The sequence below is a fragment of the Oncorhynchus nerka genome, linkage group LG20 (assembly GCF_034236695.1).
Source record: "Oncorhynchus nerka isolate Pitt River linkage group LG20, Oner_Uvic_2.0, whole genome shotgun sequence".
NCBI classification, from domain to species: domain Eukaryota; kingdom Metazoa; phylum Chordata; class Actinopteri; order Salmoniformes; family Salmonidae; genus Oncorhynchus; species Oncorhynchus nerka.
The window spans coordinates 15,280,520-15,299,617 of NC_088415.1; the positions used below are offsets into that span (position 1 = coordinate 15,280,520).

Here is a 19,098-nt window from a genome sequence, read left to right on the forward strand (position 1 = left end):
TCATCGGCCATTGGACATAATACTAAGTGTATGTTGTTTAGTAAGCTGTTAGTAGCCCATGTGCCTCACCCTAATAATTTGGTCCCTTTCCCCCTCATAATTTAGCCTACTGTTCTGACTTGGTGGTGCACCTGTAGCCTATAGCCTGTTTTAGAGTAATGTCATCATCAAATATTTTATTTGTCTGCTTATATGCCCGCTTTATTTATCCTACGGTTCTGACTTAGTGTACAGGGAGAATACTGTAATAACGGCCTATGTTCTGAATTTTGTCACTGTACATTGCTGAACAAATAGCTATATTGACTACCTCCATCCTAGCTCGCACATTGTCTTAATCGAAATTACGGATTGCCTCTTATCTGCTCGTCGTTCCCTTATGCAATAGTTTGTACATCTCAATTGTCATTAGAAACTACATTTATTTAAGCAAGTCAGCCATATCAGCTATGTTTTTTTTAAGGCAGTAAATGAGGCTGAATGAACTGCCAGACAAGGCTCCGCTGAAAGCGAGGTGTAGCGGATTCACTCCCTGGTGCTGAAAAGAAGCTCTGCTGTTGGAACAGCTTTATGTAGCCCCTAACAGTTTGTGGGCACCGTTTGTCACCATTATAGTGCAATTAATGTATTGTTTAGTGTTGTGTTGTGTAGTGGCTTTGCTGGCATGCATCTAAAAAAAATGGTTGAGTTTGCCCCAACAAAGATTTACATGCTAAAATCGCCACTGCACACACACAAACACACACCCACCGGGTACAGGCAATATTCCAGTCTCAGATTGCTAAGAAATAATGGTTATCTTCCCTTTCATACAGGACAGAAGGTAAAGTGTTCCTCTGGGGTTCTGGCACATTGTCTGAGGGGCGTGTCTCCTATCTCAATGTCCGCTCCAGTGAGATCCATCCAGGAGTGGCTGATCCTGTGCAGTTCCCAGACAGACATTATGAAGGCAGTAGAAAGAAAGAGGACATACGAGTTCTGAGGCAAAGGGCCCACGTGTCTTTCTTGTCCCAATTAACCTGTAGTTGTGTTCCTAGTCTATAGAGAAACACTGAACCTCTGGTGGTGTTACTAGTTGTCTATAGAGAAACACTAAACCTGTAGTGGTGTTACTAATTGTCTATAGAGAAACACTGAAACTCCACTGGTTTAGAGTGCTGGTGAGACCATATGGAGAACCTGTAGTTTTGGTGCCTTGTTACCAGTTGTTCCTTGCAACTGTGACAGCCCATTTCGGGTTCTTCTGAAGTCTGCACTTGTTCACTTCCTCCTCCCAAGTTTTCAAAAGCATTGGATTGGTCATTGGTATGTGGAAGACAGTGCTTCAACCTGGGTCATCAGTCAGTCAATGCACCAAAACGGTATTATCCCACTGAGCTAAGGCCTTGGCATTAGTTTGAGGAGCTAATGAAAAGTCAAACCTTCACATCTCAGGGAAGGTTACACATTACATGTGTGAAAGGGACAGGAAAGCTAGACTGAAGGTTCTGTCAAGGGTTCCATCCATTGGCCACAAGGGGGAGTATAAGAACCATGTTAAAAAATACACTGCCATACTCAGAGAGTAGTCAAATCAAATCAATAATTATTTTATAGTCAGGTCCAATAGCACAGTTCTGACAGGAAAATGTTAAAATGTACAATAGAAGAAGACGATTTCCCTTCCAGGTAATAGGCCATTTATAGTATTGATTGAACCTATTTTTGTGATTTAAAATCATGTGATGTCTTCTTGATACTAACTAGGCTATGTGTTCTGGTTTATGAGCATGTGCAACAAATGGAATTTCAACAAATTATACAAGACATAGGCCTATAGGCATTGGTACAGTCAAACTTCAACAGGTAGCCTTAAGCGAATAGAAGTGATAGCTCTGACATATTGTTCAAGTAGGGGAGAGTGAGCTAAGATGAGCCATTTTTTACATTCAGCATCAGTCCATCAAGGGGAATATATACTGAGCAAACATAACATGTAAAGTGTTGGTCCCATGTTTCATTCTAAAAAATGTTGTGTACAGATTTGTTTCCATCCCTGTTAGTGAGCATTTCTCCTTTTCCAAGATTATCCATCCACCTGACAGGTGTGGCAGGTGGATGGGGACAATAAAAGGCCACTCTAAAATGTGTAGTTTTGTCACACAACACAATGCCACAGACGTCTCAAATTTGAGGGAGCGTGCAATTGTCATGCTCACTTCAGGAACGTCCACCAAAGTTGTTGGCGGATAATTTAATGTTCATTCCTCTACCATAAGCTGTCTCCAGTGTTGTTTTAGAGAATCTGGCAGTACGTCCAACTGGCCTCACAACTGCAGACCACGTGTAACCACGCCAGCCCAGGACCTCAACATCCAGCTTCACTACCACAGACCACGTGTAACCACGCCAACCCAGGACCTCAACATCCAGCTTCTTCATCTGTGGGATCGTCTGAGATCAGCCACCTGGACAGCTGATGAAACTGAGGAGTATTTCTGTCTGTAATAGAGCCCTTTTGTGGGGAAAAACTCATTCTGACTGGCTGGGCCTGGCTCCCCAGCGGCTAGGCCTGGCTCCCCAGCGGCTGGGCCTGGCTCCCCAGCGGCTGGGCCTGGCTTCCAAGTGGGTGGCCCTATTCCCTCCCAGACACACCCATGGCTGAGACCCTTCCCAGTCATGTGAAATCAGTAGATTAGGGCCTAATGAATTTATTTTGATTGACTGATTTCCTTATATGAACTGTAACTCAGTGAAATCATTGAAATTGTTGCATGCTAAGTTTATATTTTTGTTCAGTATAGTATTATTTTCAACAAAGATATATACATACAGTACCAAACAAAGTTTGGGCACATCTACTCATTCAAGGGTTTTTACTTATTTGTACTATTTTTTACATTGTAGGATAACAGTGAAGTCATCAAAATGATGAAATAACACATATGGAATCATGTAGTAACCAAGAAAGTGTTAATCAAATCAAAATAGATTCTTCAAAGTAGCCATCCTTTGCCTTGATGACAGCTTTGCACACGCTTGGCATTCTCTCAACCAACTTCATGAGGTAGTCACCTGGAATGCTTTTCCAACAGTCTTGAAGGAGTTCCCACATATGCTGAGCACTTGTTGGCTGCTTTTCCTTCACTCTGCGGTCCAACTCATCCCAAACCATCTCAATTGGGTTGAGGTTGGGTGAATGTGGAGGCCAGGTCATCTGATGCAGCACTCCATCACTCTCCTTCTTGGTCAAATAGCCCTTACACAGCCTGGAGGTGTGTTTTGGGTCATCGTACTGTTGAAAAACAAATGATAGTCCCGCTAAGCTCAAACCAGATGGGATCGTGTTTCACTGCAGAATGCTGTGGTAGCCATGCTGGTTAAGTGTGCCTTGAATTCTAAATAAATCACAGACAATGTCACCAGCAAAGCACCCCCACACCATCACACCTCCTCCATGCTTCATGGTGGGAACCACACATGCGGAGACCATCCTTTCACCTACTCTGCGTCTCACAAAGACACAGCGGTTGGAAACAAAAATGTAAAATTTGGACTCATCAGACCAAAGGACAGATTTACACCGGTCTAATGTCCATTGTCCGTGTTTTTTGGCCCAAGCAAGTCTCTTCTTATTATTGGTGTCCTTTAGTAGTGGTTTCCTTGCAGCAATTTGACCATGAACAGTTGATGTTGAAATGTGTCTCTGACTTGAACTCTTTGAAGCATTTATTAGGGCTGCAACTTGAGGTGCATTTAATTGCCGATTTCTGAAGCTGGTAACTCTAATGTACTTATCCTCTGCAGCAGAGGTAACTGTGGGTCTTCCATTCCTGTGGCGGTCCTCATGAGAGCCAGTTTCATCATAGCTCTTGATAGTTTTTGCAATTACACTTGAAGAAACTTTCAAAGTTCAATATTGACTGATCATGTCTTAAAGTAATGATGGACTGTAGTTTCTCTTTGCTTGTTTGAGCTGTTCTTGCCATAATATGGACTTGGTCTTTTACCAAATAGGACTATCTTCTGTATGCCACCCCTACGTCACAACACAACTAATTGGCTCAAATGCATTAAGAAGGAATGAAACTCCACAAATGAACTTTTAACAAGGCATACCTGTTAATTAAAAATGCATTCCATGTGACTACCTCATGATGATGGTTGAGAGAATACCAAGAGTGTGCAAAGCTGTCATCAAGGCAAAGGGTGGCTACTTTGAAGAATCTCAAATCTCAAATGTATTTTGATCTGTTTAACACTTTTTGATACTACATTATTTCATAGTTTTGATGTCTACACTATTATTCTGCAACGTAGAAAATAGTAAAAATAAAGAAAAACACTTGAATGAGTAGGTGGCTTGAAACTTTTGACTGGTAGTGTATGTTTCAGGATGTAGAGTATCCCTGGAAATAATCAGAATTCATGTTAAGTTAACATGACAGTTTTGACAACATAGCTTGTCAAAAAAAGTGGTCTCTTGGCACATCTTAGTCCGGGTATGGGTTAAGTTGAGCCACGGGACAGGATAAGTTAAGCCACGGGACGGGATAAGTTAAGCCACGGGACGGGTTAAGTTAAGCCGCGGGACGGGATAAGTTAAGCCACGGGACGGGATAAGTTGAGCCACGGGACGGGATAAATTAAGCCACGGGATGGGATAAGTTGAGCCACAGGACGGGATAAGTTGAGCCACGGAACAGGATAAGTTAAGCCACGGGACGGGTTAAGTTAAGCCACGGGACGGGATAAGTTGAGCCACGGGACGGGATAAGTTGAGCCACGGGACAAGTTAAGCCACGGGACGGGATAAGTTGGGCCACGGGACGGGATAAGTTGAGCCACGGGACGGGTTAAGTTAAGCCACGGGACGGGATAAGTTGAGCCACGGGACGGGATAAGTTGAGCCACGGAACAGGATAAGTTAAGCCACGGGACGGGTTAAGTTAAGCCACGGGACGGGATAAGTTGAGCCACGGGATAGGATAAGTTGAGCCACGGGACGGGATAAGTTGAGCCACGGGACGGGATAAGTTGAGCCACGGGATGGGATAAGTTGAGCCACAGGATGGGATAAGTTGAGCCACAGGACGTGATAAGTTAAGCCGCCTACAAATTTCAGTATGGAATGAAATATTACCTCTACCTTTTTAAAACCATGTCTTTATTTCCCAAACAGAATTCAACACAATCACAATAGCTTTTTTGTCTTTTAATCATTTTATCAATCTTTTAACACAGGCTTAACACCTAACAAACACGTTGTACACCTAACAAACACTTTAAACATAGTCCAGGCCCTGTTCTTACCTCATATCCCAGCAACAATGGGAGGAAAACACCTAAATCTGCTTAATTTGCCATTTGCTCAACTTACCCCATGGCATTGGTTCAACTTACCTCACTGCAAAAATTTGGACTATTTTATCACAAACAGCTGCAAGGATGCCCTTTCACGCTAGGTTTAGGATCTCATATTGAAGCTTATAGAGACCCCAACAGATGTATAGAACAATCTTTAAAGTATCTACTTTGGTTTACACACAACTATCATGGAACTCTAACAATCCATTTATTTGATCATCAATTTTTTTTACCAAACTTGCTTACCACTTTTTACATGTGTTTTCTTCCTTCACAGACTACATGAAATGATAACCTCTTTGTAAATATTTGGGTAAATTATACATTTTGTGTATGGTTTCCTAGAAATAAGGGCCGCTCAACTTACCCCACTCTCCCACAGGCCTATTAGATTGCTAATTGGGTGACCCTGTGTTGAAGCCAACGCGACTCCATCTGGGCACTTCCCCATTTTGGAAGCAATAAAAATGCATGTATTATTGTCTACATTTGTTTAGCCACATTTATTCTATGAATTTATTCTATTTTATATATTCTGTGAGCTAAACATAAAATATATATAAACATTTCCCTTAAAGTATCATTTTTTGAGATTACTATTGTTACTCTCCCCACTACAACAACACAAATACTTGAATGCATGTCCTTTTGTTCTTGAAATATTTAAATACTGTAGGACTCCATTCCTATGGAGGACGGCTCCTACTGGGGAGTGCCAATATGGCCGACCGGTGATTTCAAACCTTCCCAATGACCAACACATAGCATCAGAAATCCAGGGTTTACAGTATATACATCATTGCTGTTTTCGGAATTGACTGATGGTGACTCAACTCAACTCTGCCTTGATATAAGAGAACGGAGTTGAGCGTTCCTCAGCTAGCGTTCCTTGAGTATAGCCACGGGAAGTAGGGGTGCTGAGGATGCTGCAGCGCCTCCTGAAAAATCTGAATAATACAAACAACAAAAAAACAATGTTTTTTTTCCACAACAGTAGTGCTCTGGGCCTTTACTAGCCACTGTATCTGGGCAGACACATTTTTCCAGCGATATTAAAAAAGATTCTGTTAATATGTCAAATGATGAAGAATTGCATGAAATGTTTATAAAATTAATAAGAGCGTCTGCTAAATGACTTAAATGTAAATGTAATAAAAATATCGGACCTGCAAATACAATGACTCACTATATATTCAAAAGTATGTGGACACCCCTTCAAATTAAAAGATTCAGCTATTTCAGCCACACACCTGGCTGACAGGTGTATAAAATCGAGCACACAGCCATGCAATCTCCATAGACAAACATTGGCAGTAGAATGGCCTTACTGAAGAGCTCAATGACTTTCAATGCCACCTTTCCAACAAGTCAGTTTGTCAAATTTCTTCTCTGCTAGAGCTGCCACGGTCAACTGTAAGTGCTGCTATTGTGAAGTGGAAACATCTAGGAGCAACATAATGTGACCTCTGAGTGCTGAAGTGCGTAGCTTGTTACAAACTGCCTCTGGAAGCAACGTCAGCACAAGAACTGTTCGTTGGGAGCTTCATGAAATGGCTTTCCATGGCCGAGCAGCTGCACACAAGCCTAAGATCACCATGCGCAATGCCAAGCGTTGGTTGGAGTGGTGTAAAGCTCGCCGCCATCGGACTCCGGAGCAGTGGAAACACGCTTCACCATCTTGCAGTCCGACGGACTAATCTGGGTTTGGCGGATGCCAGGTAAACGCTACCTGCCCCAATGCATAGTGCCAACTATAACGTTTGGTGAAGGATGAATAATGGTCTGGGGCTGTTTTTCATGGTTCGGGCCCCTTAGTAAGGGAAATCTTAATGATACAGCATACAATAACATTCTAGACGATTCTGTGCTTCCAACTTTGTGGCAATAGTTTGGGGAAGGCCCTTTCCTGTTTTAGCATGACAATGCCCTCGTGCGCAGAAAGAGATCCATACAGAAATGGTTTGTCGAGATCAGTGTGGAAGAACTTGACTGGCCTGTACAGAGCCCTCACCTCAACCCCATCGAAAACCTTTGGGTGGAATTGGAGGGGGGCAACTACATATTAATGCCCATGATTTTGGAATTAAATGTTTGATGAGTAGGTGTCCACATACTTCTGATCTTGTAGTGAAGATTCATGCTATAAAGGAGATCGTTCCACCGCTCCTCTTGTCCACAATGGACTGTGAACCCACAACCTTCTGGCCCAGAGCCCTTTCAGAACTCCTGCATTAGCATGTAATGAATAACCACTTCTAAAACAGCATATCTAAGGCTCTGGTCTGTCCAAGAAATGATTGTAAATGGTAGGCATGTTCTCTGCTATCCACTTCATGTTTTAATTATTATTTTGGCTATAGGGGATTCTTTTTTCAAGCCTTCAGGGAGGGTTTAGGTGAAATATATTTTGCTGAAGTGAGGGCCATTCATTTTCATTTCAGAGAGGCCAGATTTTCTACATGTTACCTTCAGTATAAATGGCATTCCCTCCCTAAACTTTACCTGAATGAAATATATGAAACTGATCATGACTACATTTAATCTAATTTCACAGCAATTGGTAATCAACATGCAATAATACCTTTATACTGTCAATCGTTGCTGGCTTCATTAATATGATTTTTGGACGTCCTTGGTCTTATGTATTTGTTTGAGGGCCTATAAATGAGGCCAGCTTTACCATATTATCCTGGAGACATACCTACACACTTACTTTGCGTGAATGATATATCTCAGCTTTAAACAGTGTGACGTTCAAGTACAAAATAATGTGTTTTGTTTCTTTCTATTATGTGGTTGCATGAAATAGCAAATGTGAATTCAACAATTCCATCTTTGTGGCTCCCTGATGAAACAGTAACATCCATTATTGTATTTAAGCTTAGCCAACCTGTACTTTATGGCTTAGTAGTGTGTTGAATAGATTCCACGATCCGGACCGGACATGAGCTAATGCTCGGCTCGTTCTCGAAAACAGTGTGTAATCCTATGTAAATTTTAATCTACGCCCATGGTGACGTGTAGCACCGCCCACCCGGCGAAATGGCGTGAGTGTGTGTGTGCGTGGGTGTATCCCTTACGCCTCGATCACACATACACTGTTTTGCGCAAAATGGTAGGCAGCATGATCAGGAAATGTATGCAACAACAAGTTCAACATTCACCTTCTGCTTCCATTTCTGGCAAGCCGTCTTTGCATAATTCCAATGTATGAACCACATAGAACGCAATGCAAAGCAATTCTGCAAGGCAAACGCAGCGTTCCATTGGAAATGCATGTATATTACTTCTGGTGTACCAAAACGCAAATGTACTGTCGGTGTGAAGCGTCAGCCAGCTGGTTCTGGGGCTCTGTTGACAAACACAAACAGACCCCAAGGACAGCAACACAATTACACCCAACCAAAAAAAAGCATAGCCTTTCTATTAAGAAGTGCCATAGGCAGACCTGGCTCTCAAGAAAAGACGCCATGTGCCCACTGCCCACAAAATGAGCTGGAAACTGAGCTGCACTTTCTAACCTCCTGCCAAATGTATGACTATAAAAGGCATATATTTCCCACCAAGAATAATAAAATAAAATAAAGTTTTAAAATGGTCACATCCGCCAAATAAAATAGGCGTAGACCTTACCGTGATATGCTTACTTACAAGCACCTTAATCAACAATGCAGTTTTAAGAAAAATACGAGTTAAAATTAAAGAGTAACAATAAAACAACAATAATGAGGCTATATACAGGGGGTACAGGTTCAAACACAAATACAATTTGAACAAACTCCTGTATCTGTTAGGTGAAATGAGACCGTGTGCAATCACAGCAACAAGAAAAGTTCAACCAGTGTATCAGAAGCACCAACCACTAATAATGTAATATTTTCAACATTGTTATTCTCTTGAACATTATTTTGTGAGTAGACCTGTTTATTCTGACTGCCGGCTGTGAGACCACGGTGTTATGCCGTCGCCGTTCGCAAAGATTGATACATGTTAATGTATGATTATTTTTGTCTTTGTTTCGTTTAATTCGCTTTGCTGGTTTTTGTCTTTGTTTTGTTTTAGTTTTTTCACTTGCTTTCCAAGCAAATAATACCCCTTTGAATTTAATTGACTTGATATTCTAGCCAAAACAGAGAGCGCTGGGTACGCTATGTGAACAAGCCTAGAAACCACCAGTATGAATAGATCTCGGACCAGTTCAACCTGCCTAAATCCTACGCTGAGCCATTGGAGGAAGAACGAAAATCCGATTTTAGATCAGCGTCTAGGCGCAACTTTAACCAACACACCCAAACAAAGAGTTTTACCCCGTCGCTGCGAGCCCGCCCCTGTCCCTGCCCACCACTGCTAAGCCAGTCTACTATTGGTCAGAATTTTGAAATACGCCCCATCGATAGGCTGTCTGTCTTGTCAAAGACTGTTGTCTTATTCGCCACTGGGATAAGCGCTCGGATACTCGGGTTCTACTATTCATTTTTATTTAAACGTTTACGTTTGTATGTTGTTGTAAAATTGATGAAGTCAGGACTTAACGCATGAAGGTATGTGAATGTAGGACACTAATATTACCATATGATCGCAGCTTCTTTCATGATCTTTAATTGTGTGTGCGTGATTTGAGCAAGTGAGCGTAGCTGGCTGGCTGGCTACAGTACCGGACTGTCCTGCCAAGTATCCCGCTGGAATAATAGGAAGGGAAACTTTGTAACCACTAGCTTGGTTGATATCTAAACGAGGATTGTAATATTCAGAACTTCCAGATGGTAGAATAAGATGGTATCTGCTCTATGAATTGCGTTTCTATCTGTAATGTTCTACATATTTAACCACTGAGTACAACCCTGATTTGTTGATCATCTAGTAGCCTAGAATTGTGAATGCGCATTAGCCTAATATGAACCCTAGACACTCTTTAAATAGCATACAAAATAGGTACACCTACCTCACCTTGTCTCTCCAATACACAATAACTAGTCTAAACAGAGAGACAGGCAGGTGGAACAAGTGTTATCCCACCTGACAATAATTAACTCATCTTTTTGTTTTTTGTCCACCTACACTACAACAACCATGTCTCAGGTGACTAAGACTAGCATGACCAGTGAGTCTTTTAACCACCGACACTACAACAACCATGTCTCAGGTGACTAAGACTAGCATGACCAGTGAGTCTTTTTCCTCTGAAGGAGTTAGCAGGAAGTGACCATGGCGCTGTCACATGGCGCTGTCACACAACTACAATAAACACTGTTAACTATTACAGAAGGATTCTGCTTCATTTGAGACAATGGCTCCAGGACACAGGACTGCAGGAGATGTGTTGATGTAGCTGGTGTCACAGGACTGCAGGAGATGTGTTGATGTAGCTGGTGTCCCACTGAGCTGTCTTCCTCTGGTCTGATACTCACCTGTGCTTTAAATACGCTTTTGTAGCAAATTTGGGGATTTTTTAAACCTAAATAGGACTCAAACCTTGTACATGTCAGTCCAACACACAGCAAGCCCAGAATGTGGACAGGGTGTGATAGGTTGCTGGTGTTGAACCCAAGTCGTCAACGTGCCATGAAACACAAACACACACATACTGGCTGTTGAGATATCAGAGTGAAGTCAGATATCTCATCTACTCATTAAAGGAGAGTTTATGCTCAATAAGCCAACAGTTCAACCACAACAGTTTTATTAACAGTTAACTACAGTGTGTGTTTGTGTTTGGGTGCATTGGTGTGTGTGCGTGTTGGGGTAGTGTTGGTGTAGTAAACCAACCGCACACATTAACACTCAGTTATTTGGTTGTGAGTGAGGGGTCAACCACATAATGCATTGAGGTCTGTGTGAAGGAGAAAATGTTCTGGAGCAGTGATGCAATACATGTAAACATAGGCTAGGCTACTCAGGCAAACACAAGACTTTGTCGAGGGGTAGTGTTTACTCATAGGAGATAAGGCAATGATACAGACACAGACAGATATTAATCTACAGTGGATGCTGTAGTTAGTAGAAACAAACATGGAGAGAGAGAGAGAGAGAGAGAGAGAGAGAGCGAGAGAGAGACAGAGAGAGATACACAGAGAGAGAGAGATACAGAGAGAGACAGAGAGAGATACACAGAGAGAGACAGAGAGATACACATAGAGAGATACACAGAGAGAGACAGAGAGAGATACACAGAGAGAGACAGAGAGAGAAAGAGACAGAGAGGGACTGACAGAGAGAGAGAGAGAGAGAGAGAGAGGAAAGCAATAGACGTAGGACAGGAATTGTCTGTGGTCTTTGTCCACGTAGTTCCCATGGCAGCCAGGGCTGTGGTCTGTGTCCACGTAGTTCCCATGGCAGTCAAGACTGTGGTCTGTGATACATCACAGAGAGGGAGACCTGCCTGGGACATGCTGAGTAAAAGGAAGAGGAGAAACCACAAAGGGAGAGAGAAAGAAAGAGTATATAGACATAATATGACATATGCAATGTCTTGATTCTTTTGGAACTTCTGTGAGAACTTCTTATTTCACCTTTGTTTATTATCTATTTTGCTTGCTTTGTTAATGTTTCCCATGCCAATAAAGCCCTTAAATTGAAATTGAATTGAAAGAGAAAGAGAGAGACACTCATTGTACTGTTGTTGGTCAGTTTTGATTCTGGTAGTGGGAGTGTGTATGTTGTCCCTGGCTGGCTGTGGCCCCCACTGGTCCAACAGAAGAACTGGGCCTCTCCTGTCTGTCAGATCTCTTTGAGCTGTAGTCTTCTCTTCCTCCTCCTGACCATGTCAACAGACAGACACAGCCGGTCTCGGGGTCTGAATGGACAGTAAGAGAACACAACCAAACCTCTCTCTCAATTCAATTCAAGGGGCTTTATTGGCATGGGAAACATGTGTTAACATTGCCAAAGCAAGTGAGGTAGATAATATATAAAGTGAAATAAACAATAAAAATGAATAGTAAACATTACACATACAGAAGTTTCAAAAGAATAAAGACATTACAAAGGTCATATTATATATACACAGTGTACAAATGGTTAAAGTACACAAGGGCAAATAAAGGGAAAATGGGAAAATAAATAAGCATAAATATGGGTTGTATTTACAATGATGTTTGTTCTTCATTGGTTGCCCCTTTCTTTTGGTAACAGGTCAAACATCTTGCTGCTGTGATGGCACACTGTGGTATTTCATCCAGAGCTAAGGATGATGTTAAGGAGAATTTGGAATTTGTTGTCTCTATATTTGATCATTTCATTAAGGATACCATCAACACCACAGGCCTTTTTGGGTTGGAGGGTTTTTATTTTGTCCTGTAGCTCATTCAAGGTAATTGTAGAATCCAGTGGGTTCTGGTAGTCTTTAATAGTTGATTCTAAGATTTGTATTTGATCCTGTATATGTTTTTGCTCTTTATTCTTTGTTATAGAGCCAAAAAGATTGGAGAAGTGGTTTACCCATACATCTCCATTTTGGATAGATAATTCTTCGTGTTGTTGTTTGTTTAGTGTTTTCCAATTTTCCCAGAAGTGGTTAGAGTCTATGGATTCTTCAATTACATTGAGCTGATTTCTGATGTGCTGTTCCTTCTTTTTCCGTAGTGTATTTCTGTATTGTTTTAGTGATTTACCATAATGAAGGCATAGGCTCAGGTTTTCTGAGTATATATGTTCTTAGTTGGATACGTTTCTCAATTTCTTTCTTAGATTTTTACATTCTTCATCAAACCATTTGTCATTGTTGTTAATTTTCTTCGGTTTTCTATTTGAGATTTTTAGATTTGATAGGGAAGCTGAGAGGACAAATATACTGTTAAGATTTTCTACTGCCAAGTTTACACCTTCACTATTACAGTGGAACGTTTTACCCAGGAAATTGTCTAAAAGGGATTGAATTTGTTGTTGCCTAATTGTTTTTTGGTAGGTTTCCAAACTGCATTCCTTCCATCTATAGCATTTCTTAATGTTACTCAGTTACTTTGGCTTTGATGCCTCATGATTGAGTTGTGCCAAAGCAAGTGAAATAGATAATAAACAAAAGTGAAATAAACAATAAAAAATGTACAGTAAACATTACACTCACTAAAGTTTAGGACTAACTCTGTACGGTCAGATCTGGACGACTGCCACTTCAGATCCATCTCAGTCTGGCATCGCCAGTCTCTCTGTCTCTCTCTCTCTCACTCTCTCACTGTCTCGCTCTCCCTCTCTCTCTCCCTCTCTCTCTCTCTCTCTCTCTCTCTCTCTCTCTCTCTCTCTCTCTCTCTCTCTCTCTCTCTCTCTCTCTCTCAATTCAATTCAAGGGGCTTTATTGGCATAGGAAACATATGCTAACATTGCCAAAGCAAGTGAAATAGATAATATACAAAAGTGAAATAAACAATAGAATGAACAGTAAACATTACACTCACAGAAGTTCCAAAAGAATAAAGACATTACAAATGTCATATTATGTATATACACAGTGTTGTAAAGATGTGCAAATGGTTCATGTACAAAAGGGAAACTAAATAAGCATAAATATGGGTTCTATTTACATTGGTGTTTGTTCTTCACTGGTTGACCTTGTCTTGTGGTAACAGGTCACAAATCTTGCTGCTGTGATGGCACACTGTGGTATTTCACGCAGTAGATATGGGAGTTTATCAAAATCGGTTTGTTTTCAAATTCTTTGTTGGTCTGTGTAATCTGAGGGAAATATGTGTCTCTAATATGGTCATACATTGGGCAGGAGGTCAGGAAGTGCAGCTCAGTTTCCACCTCATTTTGTGGGCAGTGTGCACATAGCCTGTCTTCTCTTGAGAGCCAGGTCTGCCTATGGCGGCCGTTCTCAATGGCAAGGCTATGCTCACTGAGTCTGTACATAGTCAAAGCTTTCCTTAAGTTTGGGTCATTCACAGTGGTCAGGTATTCTGCCACTATGTACTCTCTGTTTAGGGCCAAATGGCATCTCTCTCAGTCAGACTCAGTGACTTAACATGCAGATATGCTAATGACTTCCTGTTTATATCCCGGCACTACCCTGCCAGCCCACAGAGGGGCCTCCGCTGTCACCCTACAGGAATGTGTGTTTGTGTGCGTCTCTAACACTATCCCCCTTTCAGAACGGGAGCTATGAATTTAAAAAGCTAAAAATGCAAACCGAACTTGAGTGGTTTTTATTGCTGTGATAGTGTAGTGACATTTTATGTGTTTATAGACAGATGTTAGTAATCCTGCCTTTCTCCAATCTCTAAACTCTGACAATAATCCATCCATCCCCCTCTTCTCTGTGTGTGTGTGTGTGTGTGTGTGTGTGTGTGTGTGTGTGTGTGTGTGTGTGTGTGTGTGTGTGTGTGTGTGTGTGTGTGTGTGTGTGTGTTCAGGGGGTGATGATGAATATGGAGACTCTGAGCAGGCCGGAGCTCCTGAAGCTCCTCAGCATCCTGGAGGGAGAACTGGAGGCACAGGACACAGTTATACACACCCTCAGAGTGAGTACACACTGACACCCTACACACTGACACCCTACACACTGTCACCCTACACACTGACACCCTACACACTGACACCCTACACACTGACACCCTACACACTGACAGCCTACACACTGTCACCCTACACACTGACACCCTACACACTGACACCCTACACACTGACAGCCTACACACTGACAGCCTACACACTGTCACCCTACACACTGACACCCTACACACTGACACACTACACACTGACACACTACACACTACACACTGACACCCTACACACTGACACCCTACACACAACACACTACACACTGAAACCCTACACACTGACACCCTACACACTAACACCCTACACACTAACACACTACACACTGACACCCTATATACTGACACCCTACACACTGACACCCTACACACTGACACCCTACACACTACACACTGACACCCTACACACGGACACCCTACACACTACACACTGACACACTACACACTGACACCCTACACACTGACACCCTACATACTGACACCCTACACACTGACACCCTAAACACTAACACCCTACACACTGACACACTACACACTGACACCCTACACACTAACATCCTAAACACTCATACCCTACATAATACACACTCAAAGGACACGGTCACACCTTCAGGGTGAGTACACACTACACACTAACACCCTACCCGACACACCCTCAAAATGACATCGCACACTAACATCCTACACAAACCGTTAGAGTGAATATACACAATATACAATAGTACACACTTACACCCCAATGCTCTAAACCTTGCTCTCATGTTCTTCCAATGCCCATGGTGTCCATGTCTGAGTACTCTTCTGTTTCTCATAATACACTAGACTTTACGGGACCACTAGCTTCCTTCTTGTAAACTGTACAGAAGATGAGTTACATAACTCATTTCCAGTAAGGAGTAGAAATGTGATTGTTATCCCAGCTCTTCGGGAAACAACAGGAAAGTGAGGAAACAGACCTGTAATTGTAAAGACAATGGCAGAGCATGTTATTCCCACGGAGAGATGCCATTGTGGCTCGACTCCCAAAACCCGTCCTCAGTTGCCGATTCACTCTGTTTGTCTGTGGTGTCGGCCTATTTTATTCCCACTTTATTTTCCTGATGAGAAAAAGGCTCTTCTTGGCTATTGACTCACATTCACACCCCATGTAGAATCCAATAGCTCAGTAAACCTCTATTGTTTCCGCACCTGTGACTGTGTCAATATGTTCACAAATCCATGCATGGCTGTTAGTCATCAGGCCGAGCTGAAGTCCCTCACCCATCCAGAACCGCTGGCCACATCGCATTCACACACTTAAACTCACATAACATAACATGCCATTTAGCAGATGCTTTTAATCCAAAGCGACTTACAGTCACGCGTGCATACATTTTACATATGGGTGGTCCCCTGAATGGAACCCACAAGTGCCATGCTGTACCAATTGAGCTACAGAGGACTCAGATAGGAGATATTGAAGAAAGGGAGTGGTGTTAGCTCCAGGTGCAGTGTTAGTCACTACTTCCTCTACTAGTAATGGACTTTACACCATAATAGTACTGTGTAGGGTGTAGCTGAGACCCTGGGCTGAATTAATAATAAGCTTGTAACTATGTTATATGTAACTCTTTGCCTGTTTTAAAAAAAATATGATTTAATCCTGATTGTTCTGAGAAAGCTGTGTTCAGGCGCAGGGCCACGCCCTATGAGAGAGAGAGAGAGAGAGACAGAGAGAGAGACAGACAGACAGACAGACAGACAGACAGACAGACAGACAGACAGACAGACAGACAGACAGACAGACAGACAGACAGACAGACAGACAGACAGACAGACAGACAGACGGACGATGCCAGACTGAGATGGATCTGAAGTGGCAGTCGTTCAGATCTGACCGTGCAGAGTTAGTCCTAATCCCAAAACACATTCAAACACCCTCTTTCTCTGTCTCAGTCTCTGCTTCTCCCTCTCTACTCTTCATGTCTTGGCCTGGTCATACAGATATACTCATGGGGAGTCTCTTCAGATCTCTGATCTCTTGCCCTCAACAGACCCCCTTCCACCCAGACACACATAAACACACACATGCGTGTGTGGCACACACACACACACACACACACACACACACACACACACACACACACACACACACACACACACTTCCATTTAGAGGTCCCCTGTGGCGGTGTGAGCTCTGTGTGTTTACAGTAAGTGTTGTAAGCCCAATCACTTGTGTCCCCTTGCCATTGTTGCTACTAAAGGTCCTTCCATTGACTTGACCATGTTAGGCCTGTCTGCTCTGTGTATGGCTGCTCTGTGTCTGGGAGGCTGAGATACCAGAGGGAGATGCCAGTCTTCTCTGCCCAGTGTCCAGCTCCATGTCTGGGCATGAGTGGAGTGCCTAGGCCTACTCTCCGGCTGTGGTCTGACTTGGCTGGGGCTATATCTCTCTGGCTGTGGTCTGACTTGGCTGGGGCTATATCTCTCTGGCTGTGGTCTGACTTGGCTGGGGCTATATCTCTCTGGCTCTGGCTCTCTAAATATATCCTTGCAATGTACAATATCTCTCAATCACTCTTTCTCTCTGTCTCTCTTTTTCTATTTTTCTCTATCTTGCTCTCTCTCTCGCTCTCTTTTCTCTCTCTCTCTCTCTCGCTCTCTTTTGCTCTGTCTCTCTCTCTCAGTTCAATTTAAGGGGCTTTATTGGCCTGGGAAACATATGTTTACATTGCCAAAGCAAGGGAAATGGATAATAAACAAAAGTGAAATAATAAACTGAACAGTAAACATTACACTAACAATTGTTCCAAGGGAATAGAGACACTTCAAATGTCACATTATGTCACATTATGTCACATTATGTCACATTATGTCTATATACAGGGTTGTAACGTTGTGCAAATAGTTAAAGTAAAAAAGGGAAAATAAATAAATATAGGTTGTATTTACAATGGTGTTTGTTCTTCACTGGTTGCCCTTTTCTTGTGGCAACAGGTCACACATCTTGCTGCTGTGATGGTACACTGTGGTATTTCACCCAATAGATATGGGAGTTTATCAAAATTGGGTTTGTTTTCTAATTATTTGTGGATCTGTGTAATCTGAGGGAAATATGTGTCTCTAATATGGTCATACATTTGGCAGAAGGTTAGGAAGTGCAGCTCAGTTTCCACCTCATTTTGTGGACAGTGGGAACATAGCCTGTCTTCTCCAGAGAGCCAGATCTCCTATCTCCTTCTTTCTCTCTCTCTTTCTCTCCTTCTCTTTGTTCTTCACCCCCATTGAATGTTTTCTCTTTCAAGAGCTCTTGGGATGCCAGTGCGTTGCTGGGGACAACCTGATTCACTCTCTGTATTATTGTTAACTCTTTCATGGCCCAGAGAAATCAGTTCAACATACTCCTACTCTAACAAACACAGATAGGGGGGTCAAAGACATCAAGGGAACCTCATGGGAACCTCATGACACAGACGACTTTTAATTTAATTCTAAAATGAATCCAATATATCTTCAGGTGATTGTGCAATAGCCAATGGTATTTGGTATGAGTGAATACCACTAGAGGGGACCTTCCTATGAATATAACTTATCAGGTACAACTACATTCCTGTTCCTGTATGTTATCTCCACCTGTCTATTGTCTATGTCAAGGTGTGTCTCCTAAGTGAATGTACTGTCTTTCTAACAGACTGAACTAACAGAGAGGTGGAGACAGTGACCAGGGGCGTAGGAGCGACTCTGACATTGGGGGCGGGGACACATTTTGCTTCGAGGGGGGGTGGGGTGTCCAGGAGCATGCCCCCAGATTTATCTTTGTAAATAAAAAATAAGAGGTTTTAAATGCTTGAGAAAAGGATACAGACAACTCTTAACTTACATATGGGCAAATTTACAAGAAGGAAGTCCTTACAGAAGTGCACTTGCTCTGATACAGTCAACTCAGTCTTAGAGCCATGGTCATTTATACTGTACTGAAACCAGTGTGACTGTTATATGTAAATAATAATATGTGGACATATTCAATTTAGCAACCATTTTGTACTCTTTCTCTATATGATGACTTTAATAGTATTTTTCTTACTTCGCCAATGTTGTTACTACTGCTGCTGTACATATTTTCAACTTTAGTAATTGTTATATAATAATAACCAGCAACATACACAGTTCAAAACTGTTTTAATCCTTTTTTATAAAGGTAGGCATGAAAGGTAAATCTGAAATTAATCAATTTCCTCTCTACACAATTATCAAAAATAAAATATCATCATGGCTCTCTCCTGCT

General features: G+C 42.1%; 2 protein-coding genes across 2 annotated transcripts in view; both read left to right on the forward strand.

The window, feature by feature from the left end:
• LOC115125444 (cytochrome P450 3A27-like) overlaps positions 1-5,917 on the forward strand; it is a 36,037-nt gene extending 30,120 nt beyond the window's left edge. Inside the window, exon 11 of the mRNA XM_065005258.1 lies at positions 816-5,917. The gene's annotated coding sequence lies outside the window, so the exon portion shown is untranslated. The remainder of the gene's footprint in view (positions 1-815) is intronic.
• Positions 5,918-9,751: 3,834 nt separating this feature from the next.
• The window catches only part of cttnbp2nlb (CTTNBP2 N-terminal like b), a 49,137-nt gene continuing 39,790 nt past the window's right edge, over positions 9,752-19,098 (forward strand). The window contains 2 exon segments of the mRNA XM_029621444.2: positions 9,752-9,887; positions 14,691-14,798. Of these exon segments, the coding sequence (XP_029477304.2) occupies positions 9,882-9,887; positions 14,691-14,798 (114 nt within the window). The 5' untranslated portion in view covers positions 9,752-9,881.